General features: G+C 38.9%; 2 protein-coding genes across 2 annotated transcripts; both read right to left on the reverse strand.

The window, feature by feature from the left end:
• Nucleotides 1–1,265: 1,265 nt before the first annotated feature.
• On the reverse strand, nucleotides 1,266–3,351 carry LOC107648828 (transmembrane protein, putative (DUF247)). Its single transcript, XM_016352643.3, has 2 exons — nucleotides 2,179–3,351; nucleotides 1,266–2,098 (listed from the first exon to the last, which is right to left on the reverse strand). Exons 1-2 carry the CDS (start codon nucleotides 2,881–2,883, stop codon nucleotides 1,418–1,420), a joined length of 1,386 nt encoding a protein of 461 aa, XP_016208129.1. The 5' UTR covers nucleotides 2,884–3,351; the 3' UTR covers nucleotides 1,266–1,417.
• A 557-nt stretch (nucleotides 3,352–3,908) lies between these two features.
• LOC107648829 (uncharacterized) lies at nucleotides 3,909–7,312 on the reverse strand. The gene is made up of 3 exons (XM_016352644.3): nucleotides 6,151–7,312; nucleotides 5,465–5,663; nucleotides 3,909–4,701 (listed from the first exon to the last, which is right to left on the reverse strand). Exons 1-3 carry the CDS (start codon nucleotides 6,847–6,849, stop codon nucleotides 4,175–4,177), a joined length of 1,425 nt encoding a protein of 474 aa, XP_016208130.1. The 5' UTR covers nucleotides 6,850–7,312; the 3' UTR covers nucleotides 3,909–4,174.
• Between the last annotated feature and the right edge of the window lie 5,837 nt (nucleotides 7,313–13,149).

Below are 13,149 nucleotides of genomic sequence, written 5' to 3' on the forward strand. Positions count from 1 at the left end.
ATTTTATTTCAATATCAATAGAATTTCACTACCTTTTAGTAATAAATTAAAATCTAAAATAAAATTAAAAAAAAGTAAAGAATATAAAATTATTAATTAAAATTTTATTTTATTTTTTGTTATTATAATAGGTATTTTTATTTAATATACCAACACCGTACAAAATTAATCGTAAAAAAAGTATAAAATATAAATAAATATACTGAATTAAGAGATAAAATTATATTTGTTATCTTATTTTTACTTTTAGCAGCACAATAAAATATCATGGACTCAACATAATTTAAGATACAAATTATAATTAATTATACTTTTTATTTTAAAATATTTAAAATTAATCTTAAATAAATAAAAAAATTTAATAAATTAAATAAATTAATAAAATAATATAAATTAACTATTTTTTTTTATTAATTTTGTTGTTTTTTTTATTAATTTTATTGTTTTTTTCTGGCAACCTACGGCACTTAATCATTATTAATAGGCTATTGAGTAACAACACTCAACAAATATATATATATGGAAAAGTCTAGGGCCAGCAATTTTATTGCATTTTGGCCAGCATGTAACCAGCAGAGAAATGTGAGCCATTGGATGATATCTCACACCAATCTCACACCATCAAATCATCATTGATGGCTAGTTGATGGCTACCAATCACAAATGTTGCTGGCTCCTAACATTGCTCTATATATATATATATATGGTGGGTACTCCCATGAAGATATTATAATTGTCTTCATGTGATGATTTTTCTTTTTAACTCTTAGATAATGGAGTGTAGGGTTAGATTTTGATATGTTATAAAAGTGTTGTTTTTATTTGAAGTGTGGCCAAATCAATAAATCACACTTTTATACAAAGCATCTTCATAAAAAGATGTTTTTTGCATCTTCATTTGAGTAGCTCCCTATATATATACACTAAGCGTGTGGGTAAAGTACCCACAAACAAACTCCCACTACACCCTACCCTACTCACCCCTGCCCACAATTTTATACAACATATATGTTCAGTCATATGGTTGGAAATTACACCTCTTTAAATTCAACACATAAAAAATTCTAACACGCAAACAAAAAGAAAATTAAGCGTATAGAATCACTGTTTTTTGTTTCATCTCCTGAATAATAAAGCAGTGATTAGAAAATAATTTCCAGATTTACAATCTCCTTTTGTTCTTTTTGAATTTTCAATATGAAACCTCTTTCTTTTACTATGTTTATGAAACTTTGATTTTGACACGTAACGACTAACGATGCTTATTTAAGATACACAGAGTAGAAGCTATTTTTATAAAGTAGATGATGATATGTAAAAATTTGTGCCAAAATGGGGGTCACACCAGATCAACAACTCTACAGACAGAGCCAGTATGTATGTCATTGTAGATCAGAAGAAAATCAGCGTCAATTAATCAATTAAATTTTTGGGGATCAAAATACTGATAAGCCGCGAAGTAGGTCTGAGCCACAGTAAGAAGCAACAAAACGAAGGCAGCAAGTGCAGAGATAAAGGACCATGGCGTATCAAAATACCTATACTTGAAGGTAGCCCACTGAACATGCCAACTATTACTATAATACTGATGAACCTCGTTGAATAACCGAGACAAGTAACACATTTCCAAGTCAACCGCGACGTCTTTGCCAGCGTTGTTAACGAAGCTCGCAACTTCCCCTTCAGTCCCAAAGTGGTTCTCTATTATGTTCCTGTCGCACAGGTACTCCACATCCCTGTACGTGTTTATGAGGCAGTCCAAAAGCGTGACGTACGTGGTGAACTGCTTGGAGCACGAGCTGTAGCACTGCTCGAACGCCACACAGTTGAGCAAGAACGAGCTCATGAAGTCGTCTACCGTTAGCATCGGCATCTCTATCACGCCGTGTTTGAATGTTACTTGCAGGAATGTTTCTTTGTCGTTCCCTGGGTTGATCTTGATCCCTGCGCACCGAAGCTTGGAGACGCAGTGGATCACGTGCGTTGGTGTTGACACCGTTTTTGGCTCTGCCACTTGTTCGTCGTTCGGGATGAAGCTGGACCGAATCAGGTCCAGTAAGTGCATCCCCTTTGCCGTCGTGCTCTTCTGCCTTATTACCTGTATTGCACATATTGAATACATATAGACGTAGGATTATTAAATATAAATATAATTGTGCATCATAAACTAGGACACACCTCGTCTGGCCTCAGCAAAATGTTATTGAAGAATTCCAGAGCGAGGGCGGTGAGCGAGGACGTTGACTTATCTTGGGGGATGTTTGAGACCTCAAACAAGCGTTGAAGGATGAAGAACGGGATCTGGTTTTCTAGCTTGAGGAAATCTCGGTAGAAAAAGGGTAAAATCCAGGCCATGGTGACTAAGGGATCGTTGAGTTCAAAGGGTACCAATCTTGCAACCTTGCGGAAGAGCTCGATGATGAAACAACCGTCAAGGACCATCATCTCGATGAAATCGTGGGTGTCTAGTTGAAGGGCTTCGGAGTAACACTCTCTGGCTCTGGATTCTAAGGGTGCCAGGGATTCTAATAGGGCCTCTAAAGTTAACCCATGGAGGTGTGTCCGAGCAAGTAGGGAAGCGAGGTAGCTCCACTTGTGTTCCTCGATCATGTTCAGGCGAGATTGGGCGCGGTGGTAAGGACCAATGGACACGATTCGGGGATGGTAGGCTTTTCCGTTTGCGTCGATTAGGCTCTGTGGAACCCTGAAGATGCAACAGGTTCTCTTGCCTGCGCCTTTACTTAAAAGTTTAGGGCTACCTGTGATCTTGGCTTGCATGGAAGCTAGTCTCTCTTGGTTAAACTTCCACTTGCACATGTCTATTACGTGGTAATTGTTTTTGTTGGGTTCTCCTCCATCTTCTTCATTGGAACTGTTTCCCATGGTGAAACTTGGTTGTCGGTGATAGATGGGAGTGGTGGCTTAGTTTCTTCCAATAATTTAGTTCGTCACGCTGTTGATTTTAATTTATATTTTGTTGGGACATGCATTACACATTACTTGCACGCATTGAATGGATGGCGTATTGACATTGGCCCAGGCTCTTTAATGTGGCAACTGGGGAAGCCGACACCTTTGAAAGTTTTGTTATTTGATGGACCATATGAAAAGGGGACGGAAGCAGAAATTACTGGAGAATGTCCTCGGAATTAAGACACTATGATCATCATTTGAAGACCAAACACATATAAAAATGTTTTTTTTATTTTTTGTTCAAGCAATTTGGTATGTGTTTGAACATCAGAATTCCTAGCCATAAGGGGTATTTTAAATTTGTAGGGGGTTGATACTTGATGGTTGATACTTTCTCTAAAATAAAACTGTTTACACAACTTGATAAAATTTTGGTAGGCCCAAACTGAAGGCATACGTTGGTTCCACTAAATGGGTAAATGTGGAACGGGAAGAAACCAAACAAGTGTACCTCCATAGAGAAAGAGAGTGCTTCAATTGGGCCAGGACACTAGTCGATATATTTTTAATATTGACTATTTTGGAAGTTGAATTCTTGATAGATGGAGCCCAGTCTCACAACGTTCATCCCCAGAAATCAAAATAGGCCCAGGAAAGCACAACACAAACCAAGAGCTGCAAACGATAGCGATCGATCACTGCCACTGGAAAAGCATAACCTGAAGAGAATCCATCTGGGTTGATTAACACAACAAGGAGATCAGTAAAAGAAATCCAGAAACAAACAATATGCAAATTTAGTCCAAAAAAAAAAAAACAATATGCAAATTTGACTTGACAAGTCATATCCAAGCACGAAAAGAAAAGGGGCATTGGAAAAAGAAAAAAACATAAGATTAGACTGATTGGTCCTTGTCAAATTGATCCTTTCTTGAGTGAAGTGCGTGGTACTCAATCCTCATTACATACTATTCTCCGCCGACAACTAACATCTAACAATTCCTTCTTCTAATATTAATTAATAAATAATAAACATAACATCAACATTAAGTGTGAAAATTATAAATATTAAGAAAGATGACTTGCTACATACACGAGTCATGTACATATACCCAGATTATCTTCTTGGGTTTACTTTTTTTTTTTTTAAAGCTTATATCTAACTAAGCCTATTCTAAGGTGGTGAAAAAAGAAAAGAAAGAATAAGGTAAAATCTTTGACAATTTAATTAGCTCAGCTGCGTCAAAATTTGGCCACATTTTTAACATTCTAGCTCCTCTGAGAATTCTTCAACTAGAAACCCAAAGATAGCAAGTTCAAGCTCCCCAGCCATGTCCCTTATCTGATCCACATTTTTCTTCTTCCAACCATTTTCCTCTTCTCTAGTAAAATCTTCTTCTATCATCATGTCAATTGTGTTTGACTCCACTTGTTTCCAAAGCTCCATTCTCTTGCACACCTTTCTCACCACCATGTCCCTATGATTATAATCTTCTAAGCACTCAATTTCCCTCTCTTCCTCTGCAATGACATCAGATACAAGTCTCTTAAGGCCTTCTGGGAATTGAAGTCTTGATGACTCAAAGAGAGCTTCAAATACTTGTTCTATCAAGCCATTTTCTTTACACGATAATGCTTCACTGGCCTCGTATACATATCCATCATCTTCCATGACCGTTTCATCCTCCTCCTCTTCTTGATCCAGCATTATTTTCTCGAGTTCTACCGGATCTAGCCCCGCGAGTTTCTCGAATCTACGAAGCTTGTACAATAGCTGCTGCTTAGTTCCTATCAAAATAAAAAATTATCAATCATAAATAATATATATGATTGATGTTCAAACAATGCAAAACATGGAAAACAATGAGTTCAAGATGCATTAAGGCTCAGACGCTATTAGTGGGAAATTTAAGGCGTGGGAAACCGGAAACAGATCATAAAATGGGTTCCACCACTAGTTTAATTACCATAGCCATGTTAAATTGATCTGTAACTAAGAATTGGTATGCAACAACCAAAAAGGACCAACTTTTATGAAACCCCAAAGGGCTAAGATAGGTCAAATGTTATGCAGCGCATTAAATACAAGTATATCCCAATCTAGGAGAGATTTCCTAACATGAAAAGATGTGGGTCACGTTAGAATTTATTTACAAAATGGCACAAATACTTTTCAACTTAGCTGTAAAAACAAAGAGTACGCCAAAGCCACATTGAATAGGAAATGCTCTCTGAGTGCTTAGCATATGTGATCTTCCAAATGGAACCCACATAGATAGCGCGGTTACAATATCGACACAATCACATCACATAGAATGATGAATCTCTTTTTGCTCTTAGGCTAATTAAGTAGGTGCACAGTTTTCATTATTAATCTGCAGTGATAAGATAATTGAGTATGAAATGAATGAACACAAATAAAAAAACAGTGACACCACCATTTCTCCATCACCAAATGAAAGAGGCGTGTGGGATGGGGCGTTGAGGGAAAACGACGGCACAACAAACAGAGAGAATGGTACAAAAATAAATAAATGAAATTATGACATACTCTGCATTATGGCATAGCTGCACTCCAAATCGAAACCATGCTCCTCATTTTCGTCCTCCTCGTCGTTTCCATGCGCTTCGTCATCGTCCTCGAAGGGTGGGTCTAGAACAGACACGGGACTACACTGTTCCTTATCTTCTTCTTCTAGTTCCCCCGATTGGAATTTATGCACACTCTCACCGCCGTTACTTTCTTTGTCCTATTAAGATAAGATAAAATGTTCATCAGCAAATATGTTATAAATTAATATGGAAGGTAATTCCAGTTCTAACGAAATATTCAAATTAATGTTATTGAGTGACGATGCTAGCTATTTATTGTGGTACAAGATGCCCTCTTTACAAATTGAACAAGAACAATACAAACTTGGAACCGTTATGTGCTTAATCGCGAATGTGGGGATCTAATGACAGCAAGCAAGAGCAAACAAAAATCACAGTTTGTCATGTTTTATGAAAAAAGTCCACTCGATGTGAGAAAATGGAGAAAAGATTTGCATGTGGCAGAAACAGAATCGAAAAGTACAATCATAAAAGCATAATAATCATAATAACAACACGGTCCATGGAGCTAAATCTTAAATGAAATAGCAGATTACCGAGAAAGAATAAACTAAACCCCTGAATGATTAATATAGTAAGGTTGAGAGACTAGTTGACTCAGAAAACAAAAACTGATTAACGAACCTGCGTAGTGTGGGGAGTCTGTGGTGATGAGGGCGGAGGTGAAGGTAGCTCCGGCGTGTTGAGGCCGGAGGAGGAGGAGGGGCTCTTTTGAAGAACAAAACGGAATGGGCTTTCAAAGAATCCTCCATTGTGAATAATATGGTGGTGGTGGTGGTCATCAAAGTTTGTACTAGTGCTACTTGAGGTTTCCATGTCGAGAGACTCATCATCGTTGCTCTCTGACCAAACAGAGTATGAACATCGAAACCCCAACTCGTAGGATCTATTAATCACATTTTCTCGATCTTTGAGGGAGCTCACCTTGAGCTTGTGCTTGCGGCGGTTCTGCTTTAGTCTCCTGAAGAAGGAGCCCAATAGGCCGAAGCCGTGATTGGTCTTCTTGTGTTTGTGGATCCTGAGAGCGGCTTCGAGAAGAAGCGCGGCGGTTCGAGAAGGAATGTGAAGGAATATGGGCTTCTTGTTATTATTGGGCGATGGGAATTCCAAGAGAGGGGATTTGGTGGTGGTGGTGGTAGTGGAGGTGGAGAAGCATGCGTTCTTGCAGAGATTGAGTGGGAAAGTTGTGCTGCGTTGTTTGTTGTTGACGAGAGTAGTAGTGGTGGTCTTCATGTGGGTTCTCCTATCGGAAATGTACTTGTTTAGCAGGAAAGGCTCTTGCTCTTCTTTCAGAAGCTCCTGTAACATGGACTTGTGACCCATCACGTTAGTTTTGGTTCAAGACGGAGAGAGCAGAGTTTGAGGAACGCGAGTGTTGTAGCTACAACATTGGGGGGAAGAGAGACAGAGAGAAAGAAAGAGAGAATGCCGTGGAAATTCAAATCTAGTGTAATAGAAAAGGTTAAAGTATCCAGGTTATAAGAGCAGAGAAGAGAAGAGACTGGTTGGTGAATGGTAAACAAATTACTATAGAATAATGTTCCGGAGTGGAGGTGGGGGAGACAATACAAAACACAACAAATATTTAAAATTCTGTATTCTATAATCTGTATGTAGATTGTAGAGCCAGGAGGGGGCTAGCCGGCTAGGTAGGCTGCTTCCATAAAACAAAATACTGACTACTGCTATACTAATACACAAAATCACTTCCTCAACTACAGATTATGGTCATTAGTAACTAATTTGGATTAGGATGCCAGCGGTTGTAAACCATGTTTTAAATGTTACCGCAAATCCGTAATTAGCTAATTATATACTCTACGTTTTTGTCTCAGCGCTCAATATTTGACTGCTGAGTGCTGACAAGGCTACCACTACACAAGGCTCTCTTTATTGTTGTTCAGTTCTCCCTTCTCCCTTTATCCTAGTATCCTACCTCAACTATTCCCTGTATTCACATCACTTCTGCTTCTACACATCAACTTCTTCATCCACATAAATATATGATGGATTTTATGGTGCCTGTAGTGTCTAAATTGTCTAACTTATTTTTATAAGTGAAAAATAAAATGTATGAAGTAAACATAAAATATTTAAAGTTTATTAAATATTATTTCTTTGCCTTTTTTAGTAAGTTAGGCACTATGTTTTAGGCACCATAACATTCACCTATATATATATATATCTAAAACTTTCTTGGGTACGTGATCTCTTCCCCCTAAAATCGCAAAAATATCAACATAAAAAATCCAATTACCGTAGTACTGTTGATAAACAGTTTCTCAAAAGTGCAATTAATTTCATTGGAAATAGGTGACTTAATGGGAATTCAAATATCCAATCAACATATGTGAGATCCCTAATGAATAAACTACGTTTTTTTTTTTAAATAAAAGAGCTCAACACACTAAAGTGGAACATACGTCGTCAAATAACACAAACATACAGATAACTCCAAAAGTACCCAACGCCAATGACAAGAAATCCGCATGTCATCTCTAGCATAGCCATCAACAATACGAGGACTGGACCCCTCTCCACTCGTCGCAGCTAAGCATGGTCATGTGGAAGACTTCGTCAACTCCTTTGCTTTTATTCCGAAATATCCTCCTATTCCTCTCCATCCAAATGTGCGAGATGATCGCACAGAAGCACCTCAAGCGTTGCTTTCGATCCTCTTTTCTACGCGGCTCATCTGTCCAACTTAAGAAATGGTCCTTCATCAAATTCGGAAGAGACCAGCGTCGGCCAAGCACCGATAACCACCCATTCCACACCTGCCAAGTAAAATCACAGCCAAGAAACAAGTGATGGACCTGCTCAACCTCGTTAGTACATAAGACACAACGCTTATCATCTTGCTAATAATCCCGAACCGACTTAGCCATTCTTTGGTATTCACCCGGTCTACTAGGACAAACCAAGTAAATAGCTCCACTCTTGGTGGAACCAAACCTTTTCAGACGGCCTTCGTAAAGCTGTAACTGGTTATCTCCTCTGATAGCATTCCTTCTTGTAGCACCTATCAAATTTCCACACAACTCTATCCTCTCTAGTATTCACTAGCCTGACAGGTCTCAAAGCCTCATGTAGCTGACTTAGGAGGTCTAACTCCTATTGAAAAGGCTCTCGCCTCCATTGGAAGTTCCAAACCCACTGTAACCCCTCCCAAAACCCACAATCCCCAATAACCGAACCACATTGGTTTGAAACAAAGAAGAGTCGGGGGAACCGTTCTTTCAAGGACCCACCATGTAACCAAACATCCTCCCAAAACCGAGTCCGTTGGCCATCACCAATCTCCAAAGCCAGGCCAGTAATCATCTTATCCTTCAAATGTTGCTCCTTAATTTTTATGTGGCAAATATCCTTCCAAGGGCCCCTCTAGTAGGCAACACTTGGGTGGACAGTAACTCATTTGGCCTCAGATTATTGCATGAATAGACCACCTTCTTCCATAACGGGCATTCTTCTTTAGAAAAACGCCACCACCACTCAAACAACAGTGCAGTGTTACGAATCATAGCATCTCCAACTCCCAGCCCGCTGGTGCGGTAATTTACAACCACACTTACTAACCGGCAAGTGCACTGGGTCGTACCAAGTAATACCTTACATGAGTAAGGGTCGATCCCACGAGGATTGATGGATTGAGCAACAATAGCGTTTGATAGGATTAGTTAGACAAACAGAAAATAGTGTTGAGATGCAATATAAAAGACATTAAACAATATAAAAAATATTAAAGATATGCAGATAAATAAGTTGGGAATAAAATATGGAGAAGATAGTTAAGGTTTCAGAGTTATCTATTTTTTCGGATTAATTTTTCTTACTAACTATTTTAATCATGTAGGATTTAATTTATGGCAAACTATATGTGACTAGACCCTAATTCCTTAGACCTTCCTAGTCTCCTCTAAAATTCATTAACTGCCAATTCCTTGGTCAATTAATTCCAATTAGAGGGTGATAATCAATTTCTAGTTTATATGCCACAAAAACTCTAATTATCCAAGAGGTAAAAGGATTATATGTCACGTATCCTATTAAATTCAGATAATTAAAATTTAGGAGAAATAGTTTTCAAGCTGTTGTTCAGGTAAAGAGCTTTTCCAAGTTTTACAAGAACTCAAATAAAAATAGGGTCATACTTCCGTTCCACCCAAATTCATAAAATAAAGAGCGAAAACAACTCTTAAATTATAAACCCATACATAAATTAAAATAGTAAAAGCAATAAAATTAATCCATAGAAATAGACAGAGCTCCTAACCTTAACAGTGGAGGTTTAGTTGCTCATGGAAAAGAGAAAATAAGGATTCAGGTCCAAATGTACCGTCTTCCAATTTGATGGCATCAGATCCCTTTTTATAACTAATCCTAATAAATTTAAAATCTAATATTTAAAATTAAACTTAAGATAATATCTTTTCCTAATTTAAGATTTGAATTTAAATTTGAATTAATTAACAGATCTTCAGTTGATGGGTGGGGACCACTTGTTCCGCCCATTCTGCAGCTTCTAATCTGTGTTTTCTGGGCTGAAAATTGAGTTAAAACAGCCCAGAAATTGCCCCCAGCATTTTTCTGCATTTTCTGCACGTGGCGCATGTGACGCGTCCGCGTCGTCCACGCGTTCGCGTCATTTGTGCAGATTCCACGCGATCGCGTCATTGCAATTTCTTCCATTCCGCGCGGTCGCGTGAGCCATGCGTCCGCGTCGGTATTCGCTGGTCATCTCCTTGGCTTCTTCTCTTTCTCTGCAGAAACTCCATCAAATTCCGCCAAATGCTACCTAAAATAAACAGTATTGTACAAAAATCAAAATAGCATCCATAGTGGCTAAAATATATTTAATTCTTAATTAAATTCAACAATTTAGATGCAAATTCACTAGGAAAAGATAGACAAGATGCTCACGCATCACAACACCAAACTTAAACTGTTGCTTGTCCTCAAGTAACCAAAACTAATATAAGCTTAGGATGTGAATTTGCATGAGAATGAGAGTTCGATTAAGCTCATGTCTCTTCTTATAGTGGGGTTTACAACTGCAATCCTGAATAGTTTTGGCATCTCACTTTATCCTTTGAAGTTTAGGATGATTGGCATCCATAGGAACTCAGAATTCATATAGTGTTATTGATTTTCCTAGTTCAGTATGTTGATTCTTGAACACAGCTACTTTATGAGTCTTGGCTGTGACCCTAAGCATTTTATTTTCCAGTATTACCACCGGATACATAAATGCCACAGACACATAACTGGGTGAACCTTTTCAGATTGTGACTCAGCTTTGCTAGAGTCCCCAGTTAGAGGTGCCCAGAGTTCTTAAGCACACTCTTTTTGCTTTGGACCACGACTTTAACCGCTCAGTCTCAAGCTTTTCACTTGACACCTTCACGCCACAAACACATGGTTAGGGATAGCTTGATTTAGCCGCTTAGGCCAGGATTTTATTCCTTTGGGCCCTCCTATCCATTAATGCTCAAAGCCTTGGATCCTTTTTACCCTTTGCCTTTTAGTTTGAAGGGTTATTGGCTTTTTCTGCTTGCTCTTCCTTTTTTTTCCTTTTTTTCTTTATTTTATTTTTTTTCGCAAGCCTTTGTGTTTTTCACTGCTTTTTCTTGCTTCAAGAGTCAATTTTATGATTTTTCAGATTATCAATAACATTTCTCTTTTTCATCATTCTTTCAAGAGCCAACAATTTTAACATTCATAAGCTTCACTATCAAAAAATATGCACTGTTCATGTCATGCATTCAGAATCACAGAAAATACCACCACATTTAAGTAAATAAGACTATTATTCAATATAGACCCACTTTCTCATGCAATATATCACTCCTATATTTTTATTTTTATTTTTATTTTTAAATTTTTTTTAATTTAAGCTCAGTGAGTAATACATGAGACATCTTTTCAGAATTAAAGCAATAGAAAAACTAAACTAGTCCTAGGATTCTAACTAATAAAGGATCATGCAACAAACAAAGCAAAATAACAGGAAACTGGAACATAACATAGAAAAAGAGGGGAGGAATAAAAAATGAAAGGAACTCAACCACCTTAATTATCCTAGCGGTCGCTTTATTCTTCAGGTTGTGCTCCTTCGCGAAGATGATTCGCCTCCCTTTTGTACTAGAAAACCTGTAAGCGCAGCGTCAACACCAAACTTAATAGTTTGCTTGTCCTCAAGCAAAGAGGAACTGAAATTAGAAAAGACAAATATTAAAATGAAAGAAAAAATAAAAGGATAAGAGAATAAGAGAGAAGTAGGATTGGGAGAGAGAGAGAAAGAAAACTGGGCGGCGCAAGCGACACGGCTGCGTGGGGGCACGCAGTCGCGTGAAGGGAATTGCGCGTCCAGCGATAGTCCAGCACCACTCTAGCACAACTTTCAGCTGTGCACCCGTTTTACGTCGAAAATCAGGGCACGCGGCCTCGTGGGTCACGCGGTCGCGTGGGAGGCCATTACGCCCATACGACGCAGACGCGTCGGCGATGCGGTCGCGTGGAACAAATTGTGCCATTGGCACGCCTCCAGCCACGCTCCAGCGTGACTCTCTGTTCGTTTTTATTTTTCTCTTCTCCCCTTGCGACGCGGACGCGTCGCTGATGCAGTCGCGTCGCGTAGTATTTTTTTTTTTTAGCTTGAGCTGGTCGGTTCCTGGAAGAACATAGCTGCATGATCAGAGAATTAGTAAGAACTCGATAAAAAAAATAACTAAGAAAAACTACTACGAAAAATGGCGAAGGATACGAAATTATCAAGTTGCCTCCCGACAAGCGCTTCTTTAACGTCACTAGCTTGACGGTCAGTTCTGCTAGTTCAGCAGATGAGTGGACCTCTGGCGGTCAATTTCGCCTCCAAGATAGTGCTTCAACCTCTGGCCATTCACTGTAAATTTCCTGTTAGAATTTTCTTCCTGTATTTCCACATGACCATATGGCGAGGTTCTGGTAACCACAAACGGTCCTGACCACCGGGATTTCAGCTTCCCGGGAAAGAATTTGAGCCTTGAATTATACAGAAGCACTCTTTGTCCTGGCTCAAAGACTCTGATGGCAATCTTCTTATCATGCAGTAGCTTGGTTCTTTCCTTATAGAGCTTGGCATTCTCATAGGCTGAATATCTGAATTCATCAAGCTCATTCAACTGAAGCATCCGCTTAATTCCTGCAGCTTCTGAATCAAGATTCAGGTACCTGATTGCCCAATAAGCCTTGTGCTCCAGCTCCACTGGCAAGTGACAGGCTTTGCCATAGACTAACTGATATGGGGACATGCCAATTGGAGTCTTGTATGCTGTCCGGTATGCCCAGAGAACATCATCAAGCTTCCTAGACCAGTCCTTTCTTGAAACACTGACGGTCTTCTCCAGAATCCTCTTAAGCTCCCTGTTGGAAACTTCAACCTGTCCACTTGTCTGAGGGTGATAGGGGGTTGCCACCTTATGACGGACTCCATATCTATGCAGAAGAAAGTCCAACTGTCTGTTACAGAAGTGACTTCCTCCATCACTAATGAGTGTCCTTGGGATGCCAAACCGGCTAAAGATATACCTCTGAAGAAAGCTCATTACCACCTTGGCATCATTGGTGGGCAAAGCCTCAGCT

The sequence above is a fragment of the Arachis ipaensis genome, chromosome B6 (genome assembly GCF_059453495.1).
Source record: "Arachis ipaensis isolate K30076 ecotype BB chromosome B6, ASM5945349v1, whole genome shotgun sequence".
In the NCBI taxonomy this organism is placed as follows: Eukaryota; Viridiplantae; Streptophyta; class Magnoliopsida; order Fabales; family Fabaceae; genus Arachis; species Arachis ipaensis.